The following is a 12,761-nucleotide window of genomic DNA, read 5'->3' on the forward strand; positions in this document are numbered from 1 at the left end:
ACACCCGATCCAGAATCGACTATATTCTAGTCAGCAAGTCCCTTCTCCCTGCGATTCAGCAGTCCGAAATTGGTTCTATTTTTCTTTCGGACCATGCCCCTGTTTCTGCCACTTTTGATCTCACCCAAACCTCCTCCTGTTTTAGCCGCTGGAAATTTAACACTTTCATCCTGTCAGATTCAGTTTTTATGTCTGACGTTAAGGATTTCATCTCTGAATACTTTTCCCTCAACTTACCTCAGGACACATCGATTTCGAACAATTGGGATGCCTTCAAAGCTGCCCTACGTGGCTTCACAATTTCCTATGTTTCTAAAAAAAAGAAACTCAATCGCTCTCAATACAATGCCCAACTCACCAATATCAAGACACTGGAACACTCTTACTTTTCTTCCAAAAATCCTGACGCTCTCCTCCAACTTATCAAAGCCAAATCTGACCTCAATCAAATTGCCACAGTTGAAGCCTGTAACACCCTTTTGAAGATTAAATCTAAATTTCACGGGGGTCAGAATAAAGCTGGCAAAATGTTAGCAAATTACCTCAAAATTAAGTCTGAACGAAAATCAATTGGACCCATTCTCAATGACGCATCCAACACACTAGTTACTTCAGATGAGGATATTGCAGACGTCTTTCATAACTACTATAAACTCCTCTATACTGATGACACTCATCCTACTGACGACGACCTCTCCCATTGTTTCGAAGATCTCCCTCCGCCCCCATCCCTCCCTACCGAGTTCCAACAATTAGAATCTGACATTACACCTCAGGAAATCCTCAAGGCAATTACCTCTCTAAAAAAATCGAAAGCTCCTGGCCCAGATGCTCTCCCTATCGAATTTTACGCCGCCTTGCATTCTATTTTTATTCCCCACCTTTCACAACTTTTTAACTCCTTTATTACAAACGCTAAGGCTTCTGGCTCCTTTTTGGACGCCCTGATAGTCATAATCCCCAAGCCTGACAAAGACCACTCTTTATGTAAAAACTTTCGCCCCATTTCCCTAATTAATTACGATTGCAAGATCTTTGCCAAAATTTTAGCTGCCCGTCTTGAATCCCTTATCCCACTTTTAATCTGCACAGATCAAGTCAGTTTTGTGAAAGGTAGACTTGCTGCTGACAATGCCCGTGTTTTTGCCAATGTTATTTCACACAGTAAACACTTTAAGGCCCCCTTAGCCGCCCTCTCCCTGGATGCTGAGAAAGCTTTCAATGGCATTAATTGGAATTTTATGTTTAAATCATTACAATGGTTTGGTTTTGGCCCCTCTTTTATCTCTTTAGTTAAACTCCTGTACTCAGCTCCACGTGCCAGCGTCTTTGTCAATAATCAATTCTCGAAATTTTTCCCCTTATCAAGAGGAACGAGACAAGGTTGCCCTCTTTCCCCTTTATTGTTTATTCTCTGCCTTGAACCATTCCTGATTAGAATCCGCTCAAACCCCCTAATTAATGGGTTCCAATTGTCGTCGATTGAGACGAAAATTTCGGCCTACGCGGATGACATCCTGGTTTACATGGCCAATCCTGTCTCTTCCCTCCCTCCATTTTTGGAAGAGGTTCGCTTGTACTCATCTGTCTCTGGCTATAAGCTTAATCTTTCCAAAACGGAGGTTTTACCCTTAAATTCAACTTGTTACCAATATATGTTTGCTTCCACTGATTTTGCCTGGTGTCCTTCCAGGATCAAATACTTGGGTATTTGGTTTTCCCCTTCGTTGAGTGAAATCCTTAAATTGACCTTTGCCTCTCTCACTCAAAAAATCCAATCCCTCCTTCAAGCCTGGTCCCCACTTTTCCTCTCCTGGTGGGGTCGATTAGATACCATTAAAATGATGATTTCCCCGCATATTTTGTACACTGTTTCCATGCTTCCCATGAAGATCCCCAATTTATATTTTACTCGGCTGAACTCTATCTGCTCCAAATTTTTGTGGAACAATAAAAGACCCCGTATTGCTTTACATAAGCTTATACGCCCCAAATCTGAAGGTGGAGTTCGCTTTCCTGATTTTAAATCATACCACTCTGCCTTTCTAATAAAGCAAGCTTTCTCCTTGGCCTTTAATTTCCTTGATACCCCTCTACCCCAATGGATCGCCATTGAACGATCCTTGTTAAAAGATTTTACTTTCCAACAATCTCTTTTTATGTCAAATTGTTCATTTCTGACTAACCACCCTGTACTGAAATACTCACATACTCTGCTACACACTGTATTCTCGAAAGGTTTATCTCCCTTGCAATGTTTTCTCTCATCAAGTGTGTGGTACAACAAATATCTTAAGTATAAGGGTAAATCTTTCTATTTCAAGTATTGGAAAGAAAAGGACATTGTATTTGTATATCAATTTTTTTCTGATTCATCCATTATTTCATTTCCTGTAATGCAAACCATGTTTGACCTACCTGTTCATTTTCGCAAAGAATATGACATTATCACTTCCGCCATTCTATCTCACTTATCTACCCTTCCTACTTTTGATTCCCTTCCTTCCCTTGCTCCTTCCACCCCTCTATACCCTTTGGGGCATATTACCAACAACTAGCGAAAATTTTTGTCTCTAACTTGTTTAGAGACAAAAATTATCGCCGCACATCGGCGATTTTTATCGCAGATAAACCTTGCTATTAGCAAGGTTTATCGCAAATGCGATAAAAAACGGCCGCAATGCATGAATATCGCTGAAAAGTCAGCGATATTCATGCATTATCGAGCAAATGCTCTTAGCCATGTTATCCACCTCCCATTGGATAACATGGTGAAGAACTGCTCAGGGCAGGTGTTAGCTTTTGGAGATATTCGCGCTTAGCGCGAATATCTCCAAAAGTTGGTAATAGGAGATAGCGATGTTAGCGACTGTTTCCAGTCGCTAACATCTTGGCACGCCCACTTTGCATGTCATTAGTGATAAATATCACTGACATGCAAAGCGGGGCCCAAGATGGTCGCTATCTCCTATTAGCTGTCACTAACTGGTGTTAGCGACAGCTTGGTAATAGGGAGATAATTTTATCTCCGCTTTCTTGGCTTTTAAAGCCAAAAAAGCGGAGATAAACCTCTTGATAATATACCCCTTTGTTTCCCCAACAAATCCCCAAAGCTGCTCTAATTTATAAACTTTTGTTAGATAATATTGTGCTTAGACCTAAAACTCGTGCTGAAACTGCTTTGGAAACTGATCTTTCTATCTCATTTTCTGTTGATGTTTGGGATCACCTATGGTGCAAATTGTTTAAGACATCGATTTCAGCTCGCATTACTCAGTCCCTTTTTTTTATATATCATAGAGCTCTTATCACCCCTGTTAGCATTGCAAAATTCTCTTCCACGTCCTCCCCCCTCTGTTGGTCCTGCGCCTCTCTCCCAGGCACGCTCAAACACCTACTGTTTGATTGCCCCTCTGTTCTTGCTTTTTGGAACTCAGTTTGGGATTTTTGCATGCGTATTTTTCATCTCCCTGTTCCCTTTTCACTGCTACATGTTTTTTTAGGCTCTCAATCTGATATTTTAAACTTACATTCATATAATGCTAAACTATTTGATCTTTTCATTGCAATTGCCTTTAAAGTCATTTTGTCCTGTTGGAAGGATAATACTAAACTGTCTGTACATACATGGTGGAATTTCATATGTGATGAGCATAGAATTGCAATTGCTTCTTCTTCTTCTGTCACCTTAAAAATTAAATCTGATCTTACCTGGCTTCCTTTTTCTAACTACTTATCATCCCCCTCCTCTTCCTAACTTTTCCTTCTTTTCTCCCTCTCTCTTTCTTTTCCTTTTCTCCTCCTACTCTCTTCTGTTCCTTTCTTCCTTTTCTCACATTATCTGAACCACTTCTCTTCTTCATCTCCCTTTCCTTGTCTTTTCACATTGGTTCTGATTTTTTTGTATACTGTTATATTATGCTGTACTCTTCTTAAACAAAATAAATCTTTATTAAACTGAAAAAAATTATTTTATCCATTCCATGGATGATTTTTTGTGACACTTTTTTGAGTTTCTGGATCAGAATTCTATAGGTTTAGGCTTTTGTAAATTGCTATCTAATTTTGTCAACAGGACACTGTAAAAGAAGACCCCTGACATCCTCACTCCCTTACATGTGACACGCACTCTAGTGGGACCCCCCCCTCTGCTTCACAGGCTGCTCATTCTTATGATGTGTACTTTTTAACCCTTTCCATGCTCATGACGGCTCCACGCCGTCATGAGCCACGGGCGGCGTGTGCTCATGACGGCGTGGAGCCGTCATACAACTGCCGCTCCGCCCACACTCCACCTACGCGGCACTAATTCCCCACCTGTGCGGGCGAATTAGTGAGTAGGCGGGGTCATGAGAAAATGCCGCCTGTGACTCGTGATGGCGTGGAGCCGTCATGAGTAAGGGAGTGCCACGCCCACCCCTTAGCCCCGCACGCGACGAGGCCGAATTTGCGCTGCGGAGAAAAGGTTAATGACTGAAGAGAGTGCCAGCAGTGTAGGGTTCACCCTATGCCCATCCTTGGACCCCAGACTGGTAAATGTTCTGGAACCTGCTCTACTGAAGATCAGATAATAGTTCTGTAGACTCAGCTGCTCTGGTTGAAAAGTTGTCTCTTACCACTGCTGGTCAACCTCCTGCCGCAGCTGGTCACTGGATGTAACAGGTAAAGGAGGTACCATTGTTGTCAATGATCTGGTCTGTCACTTTGGGTCAGAGGTGGGCTGTCCTACACCGAGGTAAGGCAGACTAACCTTAAGAGGGCTGAGGCGGCTGTCCCCTAGGAGAACGAGGAAACTGGACTCTAGGGGTAAGGACAAAGTGGCCCATAGGGGACCGGTACTGACTGGCCTGTAGCGGCAGATGCAAACCTGACCCATAGGGCTGACTGGTGCAGGGTGCAACGGTTGCACTGGCCTTTAGCAAGGGGCAGTTACAGAAGGCCCACAAGGGTAGGGCTGGGTGGTGAACTTTGCTCCGTTCGCGAAGTTTTCTGCACTTCACATTCTGCTCGCGGAGTGCAGAAAACTCCGCTTCGCGATATGCAGCAGTGTTTTTTCCCCGCTCGTGATCGCGAATTGTAAGTTTGCAATTGCGAACCCGAGCTGCCGCTTGGGTAGAATTTCTACCCGAGCAGCAGAAATACCAGCACAAACTGCAGTTCGCACTGCACTCTGCCACTCACAGAACTTTGCAGAGTTTTTTTGTAACTTTGCGGAGTTCCGCGTAATTAAACTCCACGAACCACGCCCAGGGTTATACAAGGGGCAGTGAATATTAGGTCAACAATATGTTTCTGTTTATGGTTCTGTGTCTAGTGAACTCACAATGTTTTTGAGGTGACTGACTTTCAAAGCACCAACCTTCAGATCTCTGTGTACGATACCCATGTTGTGCAGGTAGAGCACTGCGTCCAGCACCTGCTGGATGAGTTGGCTAGCATCCTTCTCCGTATAGTAGCCGCGCTCAATGATCCGGTCGAAGAGCTCCCCTCCCGTCACCCTGTAGAGAGAGGCGGACATCAGGGTATCAATGACATCACCTGTCAAGTACCTCAGAACCTCCCAAGCACTGTTAGACAGAGATCCACATGTAAGTGTGCTACACTTCTACAGCCATGCAGCGGTGGGCATGTTACACCTCTACAGGTTTCCACATGTAAGTGTGTTGCACTTCTAGTGCCATGCAGTAGTGGGTGCGTTACACCTCTAAAGGTTTCCACATGTAAGTGTGTTGCACTTCTAATGCCATGCAGCGGTGAGCGTGTTTCTGGTGGGCATATCACACCTCTACAGGTTTGGCCATGTAAGTGTGCTACAATTTTATAGTCATGCAGTGGTGGGTGTGTTACAACTCTACAGGTTTGGACATGTAAGTGTGCTACAATTTTATAGTCATGCTGTGGTGGGTGTGTTACACCTTTACAGGTTGCCACATGTGTATTACACTTCTAGAGCCATGCAGTGGTTGGTGTGTTACACCTCTACTGGTTTCCATATGTAAGTGTGTTAAACTTCTAGAACCATGCAGCGCTGGGCTTGTTTCGGGTGGGCATGTCACACGTCTACAGGTTTCCACATGTAAATGTGCTACACTTCTAGAGCCATGCAGTGGTGGGCGTATTACACCTCTACATGTTTCCACATGCAAGCGTGGTACACTTCTAAGAACATGCAGCAGTGGGCGTGTTACACCTCTACAGGTTTCCCCAATGTTGTGTGTTACACTTCTACTGCTGTTCACAGGTGGACGTGTTACTCTTCTATAGCAATGCACAAATGTGGGTGTTACACTGCTATATGACTACACATAAAGGTGTGTTTCACATCTACAATCATGCACAGATGGGTGTATTATACTTCCATATTAAGAGCAGATGTTACACTCATATATCCATGTACAGGTGTGTGTGACCCTTCTACAGCGATACACACTTGACAGATGTGAGACTGCTGCTCTTCTACAGACATGCGTGGGCGTCTGTGACCGTTTTTTGTGTAGTCTTGCACATGTGAGAGCATTACAGTGAATGCAGCACACCCAGGAGAGTGTGTTACACACCCACGACCATAGACACTATTACAACATACCCAGTTGGCTCTGTCACGCCCTTGTGTTCATACAGGATGCTGCATCCTCCTCAACGTTCGCTCCCTACACAGACATGCAGTGGAAATCTGGGACCTACTCAACACCCTGTTGCATGACGTTGCTTTCCACACAGAAACCTGGAACAATGCCAGCTGCGCTCCCGACAACATAATCGCCATCCCCAATGGTTAAAAGATCCAGAGGAAAGACCAACCCAACCAACCTGGAGGCGGACTCGCCATCGCACACAAAAACTCCCTCCGACTCCCAACGCCCAGCTCGAACGAAGCCTGGCCCCATGGAACACCTCCACTTCCAGATCCTGACCAACCCCAGAACGACTCTACATGGAACTCTCTCCTACAGACCTTCCGGACCCCGCGCACCTTTCGCCACCACCATCGCAGACCTCATTGCACCCCACTCCCTCTCCTCCACAGACTACGCACTGCTCGTAGACCTGAATTATCACCTCAGCGACCCCAACTCCACCACCCTCCTAAGCAACCTTGCCAACATTGGACTGCAGCAGCTCGTCACCGCCCCCATCCACCCCATCTTTGCAGGAGTATACCACATCTGCTTCAGCCACACCACGCAACCCCTCTGGACGGACCACCTCTGAGTCCATGTCTCCCTCTCAAAACCCACCGCACACAAGCCTACACCACGACCTCAGGCAGAAACTGGAGCAAGACCACCGACGAACACCTCAACTCCGCCCTCAGCCGCACTCCTCCTCCCACCATGACCAGTGCCAAATCTGCAGCCAACGAACCCCACAGATGGCTCACCGACTGCACAAACACGCTCGCCCCCTCCAGAACTCCGACAGACAACACACCTCGAAGGCCTCCTGGTTCACCACTGACCTCCGAGAATCCAAGCACGTGTGCCAACGACTCGAGAAAGCATGAAGGAACAGCTAAACCACCGAAGCAGGCACCGCCTACATGACTGCTATGACAGAACACCTCCACCTCGTCAGGTCCACGAAGAGGAAATTCATCCAGGACAAAATCCTCTCCAACTCCCGCAACTCCAAGGAACTCTTCAGCATCATATAAGAATTCACCAAACACTGCAGTGAAACCTCGGACGTCCCTCCCTCCCAGGATCTCTGCAACAAACTCAGCTCCTTCTTCCCCCAAAAGATCAAGACTCTTTACGACAACTTCAACTAACAGAATCAAGACACAGACGCCACACCAGCCACCAGCAACGCCAACCAGCTGACCATCGCCACCTGGACCCCGGTCACCATAGAAGACACCACAAAGACCATGAGGAGCATTCACTCAGGAGCCCCCACCAACCCTGCCAGCAACACATTCTCTACAGAGCCGCCTCTGCCATAGCACCTGAACTAGGATGTACAATCCACTGCTCCCTCGAAACAGGCACCTTCCCGGACGACTAGAAACGCGCAGAAGTAAAACGCCTCCTCTAGAAGCCCTCCGCAGACCCGACAGACCTCAGGAACTACAGACCCATCTCCCTCCTCCCCTTCGCTCCCACAGTCACAGAGAAGATCATCAACAAACAGCTCACGAACTTCATAGAATTTAACTCGATCCTCGACACCTCCCAATCCGGATTCCACAGCAACAACAACACAGAGACTGTCCTACTAGCCGCCACGGACGACATCCACACTCTCCTCGACTAAGGCCACATGGCTGCACTCATCCTAATAGACCTCTCAGCAGCCTTCAGCACTGTCTCCCACTGCACACTAGCCGCCAGACTCCACGACACCGGCATACAGGGAATAGCCCTAGACTGGATCCGCTCCTTCCTCGCCGACAGAATAACTGAAAGAATAAGACTCCCAACCTTCCTCTCCAAACCCACAGAGATCACATGCGGAGTACCCCAAGGTTCCTCACTCAGCCCCACGCTCATCAACATCTACATGGCCCCTCTTGCAGCCATCGTCAAGAAATACAGACTCAACATAGTATCCTACATCAAGAACACCCAGCTCATCCTCTCCCTCACCAAGGAACCCAACGTCAACCAACATAGCTTCCAGGAAGGAATGAAGGACGTTGCATCCTCGATGAGCAGCAGCTACTCGAAGCTCAACTCGGAGAAGACAGAAGTCCTGTCCTGGGAACCACCCCCTCCGCGCGGGACGACACCTAGTGGCCAAACACCTTCAGCAACCCTTCCACACCCACGGACCATGCCCTCAACCTCAGCATCATACTCGACCCCTCCCTCATCATGAACCGACAGACCAACGCTATATCTTCCACGTGCTTCAACACCCTCCGCATACTCCGCAAGCCCTTCAAGTCGATCTCCTCAAAGCCAGTCACCTATGCACTCATAACAAGCAGACTGGTCTATAGGAACGCCCTCTATCCTGGAAAACAAATCGCTACTCCACAAACTTCAGATCGTCCAGAATGCCGCAGCCAGACTCGTCCTTGGCATCACATGACAAGACCACATCACCCAGCACCTACGAGACTTCCACTGGCTCCCGTCGAAAAAAGAGTGACCTCTAAGCTGCTCACACGCAGCTATAAAGCCCTCCACAACACCGGACCCCAATACCTCAACGAAAGAATCTCCTTCCACGCCCCCAAGAGAAACCACCGCTCCGCCGACCCCGCCCTGACCGAAATCCCACGCATCCAGAGAGCCAGAACGGGAGGACAAGCCTTCTCCTACATCGCGGCCTAGACCGGGACGAACAACCCCTCAGCATCAGACGAACCCCCACACTGCAAGCTTTCAGGAAGAGATTCAAGACCGGGCTCTACAGATGAGTCAGAGGGGCCCGATATCCCCCTCTCCCCCCCCCCCAGCGCCTTGAAACCCTCACGGGTGAGTAGCGCGCTTCACAAATCCCTGATTGATTCATTAATTGATTGATTGATACACAAGTGAGCGTGCGAGGCACCCCAGCTCCGTGCTCACGCGCATGCACGTGAGAGTGCACAAGTGAAGACGTGCACGGCTGCCGAGGGGCCCCATGTGGAGTGTGACGCCTTCACCCCCCCTGGTGGTTGCCAATGGGTCTTTGCACGCTGGGGTTTCTGAGCCCAGATTTAGAGCTTTGAAAGGAACCAGGGGGCCAGAATCGGACACGCCCTCAGTTGGAAGGCCCGGATTGGCTGATGGCGTCGCACAGGTCACAGGGTCACCCGGAAGCTTCAGAGACGTCATACTTACAGCTCCATGGACAGGTAGAGGTGGGTGGGGCTCTCGTGGATGTCTTCCAAGGCCACGATGTTTTTGTGTTTTATTCTGAAAAGTGAGGGAATAAGAAACACAAGGGTGAAAGTGAAGAAAACTGAAGGTGAGCGGCGCGGGAGCACAGTACACCTGTCTCAACCCTGACCTCTGACCCCCACTTCCGAGCTCCTGCGCTGCCCCCCTCAGGTGGGAGTGGCTGAGCCCCCCTCTCTTTTGTGCTTTACATTTTGGTACCACATGTCCGGCTTTCATATCAGGGGTAGGAAAGCGCAGTAAATCAGGCCTCGGGGAGCTACCCACCTCTACTCAGGGTCCACCCATGCGAGTATTTTTATTTATTTATTTATGCGTTTTTATATAGCGCGGACTTTACCCGAAGGCGTCAGATCGCTTCACAATAGGAACAGAAAATTACAAATGAACAAATTACAAAAGCAGACGACAAGTTACATGAGGTAAAAGTGACAATTGTGAGCAAACAAAATACACGAGGTGGCAAACAGTGCATTACAGGAGGAGAGAGTGACAAGTGTGCAGGTTACAAGAGAAAACAAAGTACAAGTAGAGGTAATATACTGCAATAAATGGCAGACACTCCAGCACAAGAACAAACGTTACGTAGGCACTGGTGGCACTTGTGCAAGTATCGAAAGCAAACAAAATGTGAGAGGTAGCAAACAGTGTGTTACAAGAGAAAAGTGACGTGTGCATGTTACAAAAGGGTACCAAACACAGGTAGAAGGGTAATACTGCAATAAATGGCAAAGACTCCAATCACAAGAACACACTGGGAAGGCACTTCCATAGGCATGGAGACAGTCTGCCCCCACCTCGGCACATTGCAATGCCAGTGTGGGGCAAAGGGCATCTGTGCCAGCTTCGAAGGAATCAAACTCCACCAGAAGAAGAAAAGCCTCCTGTGGCAGGCCGAGGGGTCGCCCCGCTCCCCATCTCTGCTGTGCCATCTCCCTGCCCCCCACCTCGGGGGCTATGCCAGGTGCGGTGCCACGTGCCCACCTCCTGGAGCGCAGGGCCTGCTCCGCGTCAGAGCCACACGTGCGTCCCTGGCGCTGATGACGCACGGAGAGCGCCCCCCCCCTTAAATCACCACCTTCCCGCTGCAGATGGCTGTGGAAAGAAGGCCACAGTGGAGGGGGGGGGCGTTCACAATACAGATGGCTGTGGGCTTCGGAAAGGAGGCCATTGCTGGGGGCCGGGGTGGGGGTGGGGGGGTCGTTGGGGCTGGAGGGGGCGCTGCTGCTTCCTTGTTAGGGAGGTGCCGGGGAAGCAGAGATGGCCACGGCCTGCGGGCACGTGCACTGGGGGGGGGGGGGGGCAGAGGGTGCTGCATAGAGTGTGTGGGGGTCACCTTTAATTGGAGTGCGTGGCAGGGCTTTAAGTGGGCCGGGTCTGGGAAGGAATCAAGCTATCCTGGCTGATGAGGGCTGAAAGCCCGACACCAGTCCTAGGAAGCTTGATTAAGGTCCAGGGAGGACCTGGCCTGGCAGTTTGGTCTGGACTGTTCCCATTGGGTGCAGGGTCAAGACTGATTTGCATATGGCTGGGTCCAAACTGGAATGGCATGGGGAGCAAAACAACGATGGATTTAGGCCCAGATCTTTGTACTGGGGTGAATGTATGATATTGTTCTGCATTCTGTCCATCAACTGTTGTTTTTTTGCATTTGTCACCCCCCTAGGATGCTTGTTTCCAGTCCAGGAAGGACCTGGCCTGGCGGTTCGGGGACTCCCTCTGGTGTATGGTTAGAGCTCCCGATGGGCGGTTTGCACTTCCTCTGGTGGCGTGATCACCCTCTAGTAGGTGGTTAGAGAAGCTGGTGTGTGGTGTGACCTTCCTCTGGTGAGTGGTTAGAGCCCCCACTGGTGAGTGTGCACCCCCACTGGTGGGTGGTTAAAGCTCCCGATGGGCGGTTTGCACTGGTTAAAGCACCTGGTGGGTGGTGTGCACTCCCTCTGATGAGTGGTTAGAGTTCCCGATGGGTGGCGTAATCACCCTCTGGTGGGTGGTTAGAACACCTGGTGGGTGGTGTGAACTCCCTCTGATGGGCAGTTAGAGGTCCAGGTGGGTGGTTTGGGTCCCTCTGGTGGGTGAGTAAAGCACCCCAGTGGGTGGTGTAAATTCCCTCTGATGGGAGGGCGGGGGAGTTACAGCTCCCTGGTGGGTGGTGTGAACTCACTCTTTTGGGCAGTTACAGATCCCCGGTGGGTGGTGTGAACTCCCTTTGGTGGTGGTACAGCTCGTGATGGGCTGTTTGCACTCCCTCTGATGAGTGGTTAGAGCTCCCGATGGGTGGTGTGATCACCCTCTGGTGGGTGGTTAGAGCACCTGGTGGGTGGTGTGCACTCCCTCTGATGGGCAGTTAGAGGTCCTGGTGGGTGGTGTGCACTTCCTCTGATGGGCAGTTAGAGGTCCCGATGGGTGGTGTGAACTCCCTTTGGTGGGTGGTTACAGCTCCTGATGGGCAGTTTGCACTCCCTCTGATGAGTGGTTAGAGCTCCCGATGGGTGGTGTGAACTCCCTCTGGTGGGTGGTTAGAGCTTCCGATTGATGGTGCGAACTCCCTCTGGTGAGTGGTTAGAACACCCCGGTGGGTGGTGTAAATGTCCTCTAGTGGGTGGTTAGAGCTCCCACAGGGTGATGTTACTCCCTCTGGTGGGTGGTAAGAGCTCCCTCTGGTGGGTGGTAAGAGCTCCCTCTGGTGGGTGGTAAGAGCTCCCTCTGGTGGGTGGTAAGAGCTCCCTCTGGTGGGTGGTAAGAGCTCCCTCTGGTGGGTGGTTAGAGCTCCCTCTGGTGGGTGGTAAGAGCTCCCGCAGGGTGATGTTACTCCCTCTGGTGGGTGGTAAGAGCTCCCGCAGGGTGATGTTACTCCCTCTGGTGGGTGGTTAGAGCTCCCTCTAGTGGGTGGTTAGAGCTCCTCTAGTGGGTGGTTAGGCCTCCCCAGTG

At 49.4% G+C, this 12,761-nt stretch overlaps 1 protein-coding gene across 1 annotated transcript in view; it reads right to left on the minus strand.

Annotated features, from left to right (window-relative positions):
* Positions 1–12,761, minus strand: part of PNCK (pregnancy up-regulated nonubiquitous CaM kinase) — a 121,922-nt gene that overhangs the window by 47,297 nt on the left and 61,864 nt on the right. Inside the window, exons 3-4 of the mRNA XM_078664573.1 lie at positions 9,774–9,848; positions 5,360–5,498 (exon numbers count right to left, since the gene is read on the minus strand). Of these exons, the coding sequence (XP_078520699.1) occupies positions 5,360–5,498; positions 9,774–9,848 (214 nt within the window). The remainder of the gene's footprint in view (positions 1–5,359; positions 5,499–9,773; positions 9,849–12,761) is intronic.

The sequence above is a fragment of the Lissotriton helveticus genome, chromosome 10 (genome assembly GCF_964261635.1).
Source record: "Lissotriton helveticus chromosome 10, aLisHel1.1, whole genome shotgun sequence".
NCBI classification, from domain to species: Eukaryota; Metazoa; Chordata; class Amphibia; order Caudata; family Salamandridae; genus Lissotriton; species Lissotriton helveticus.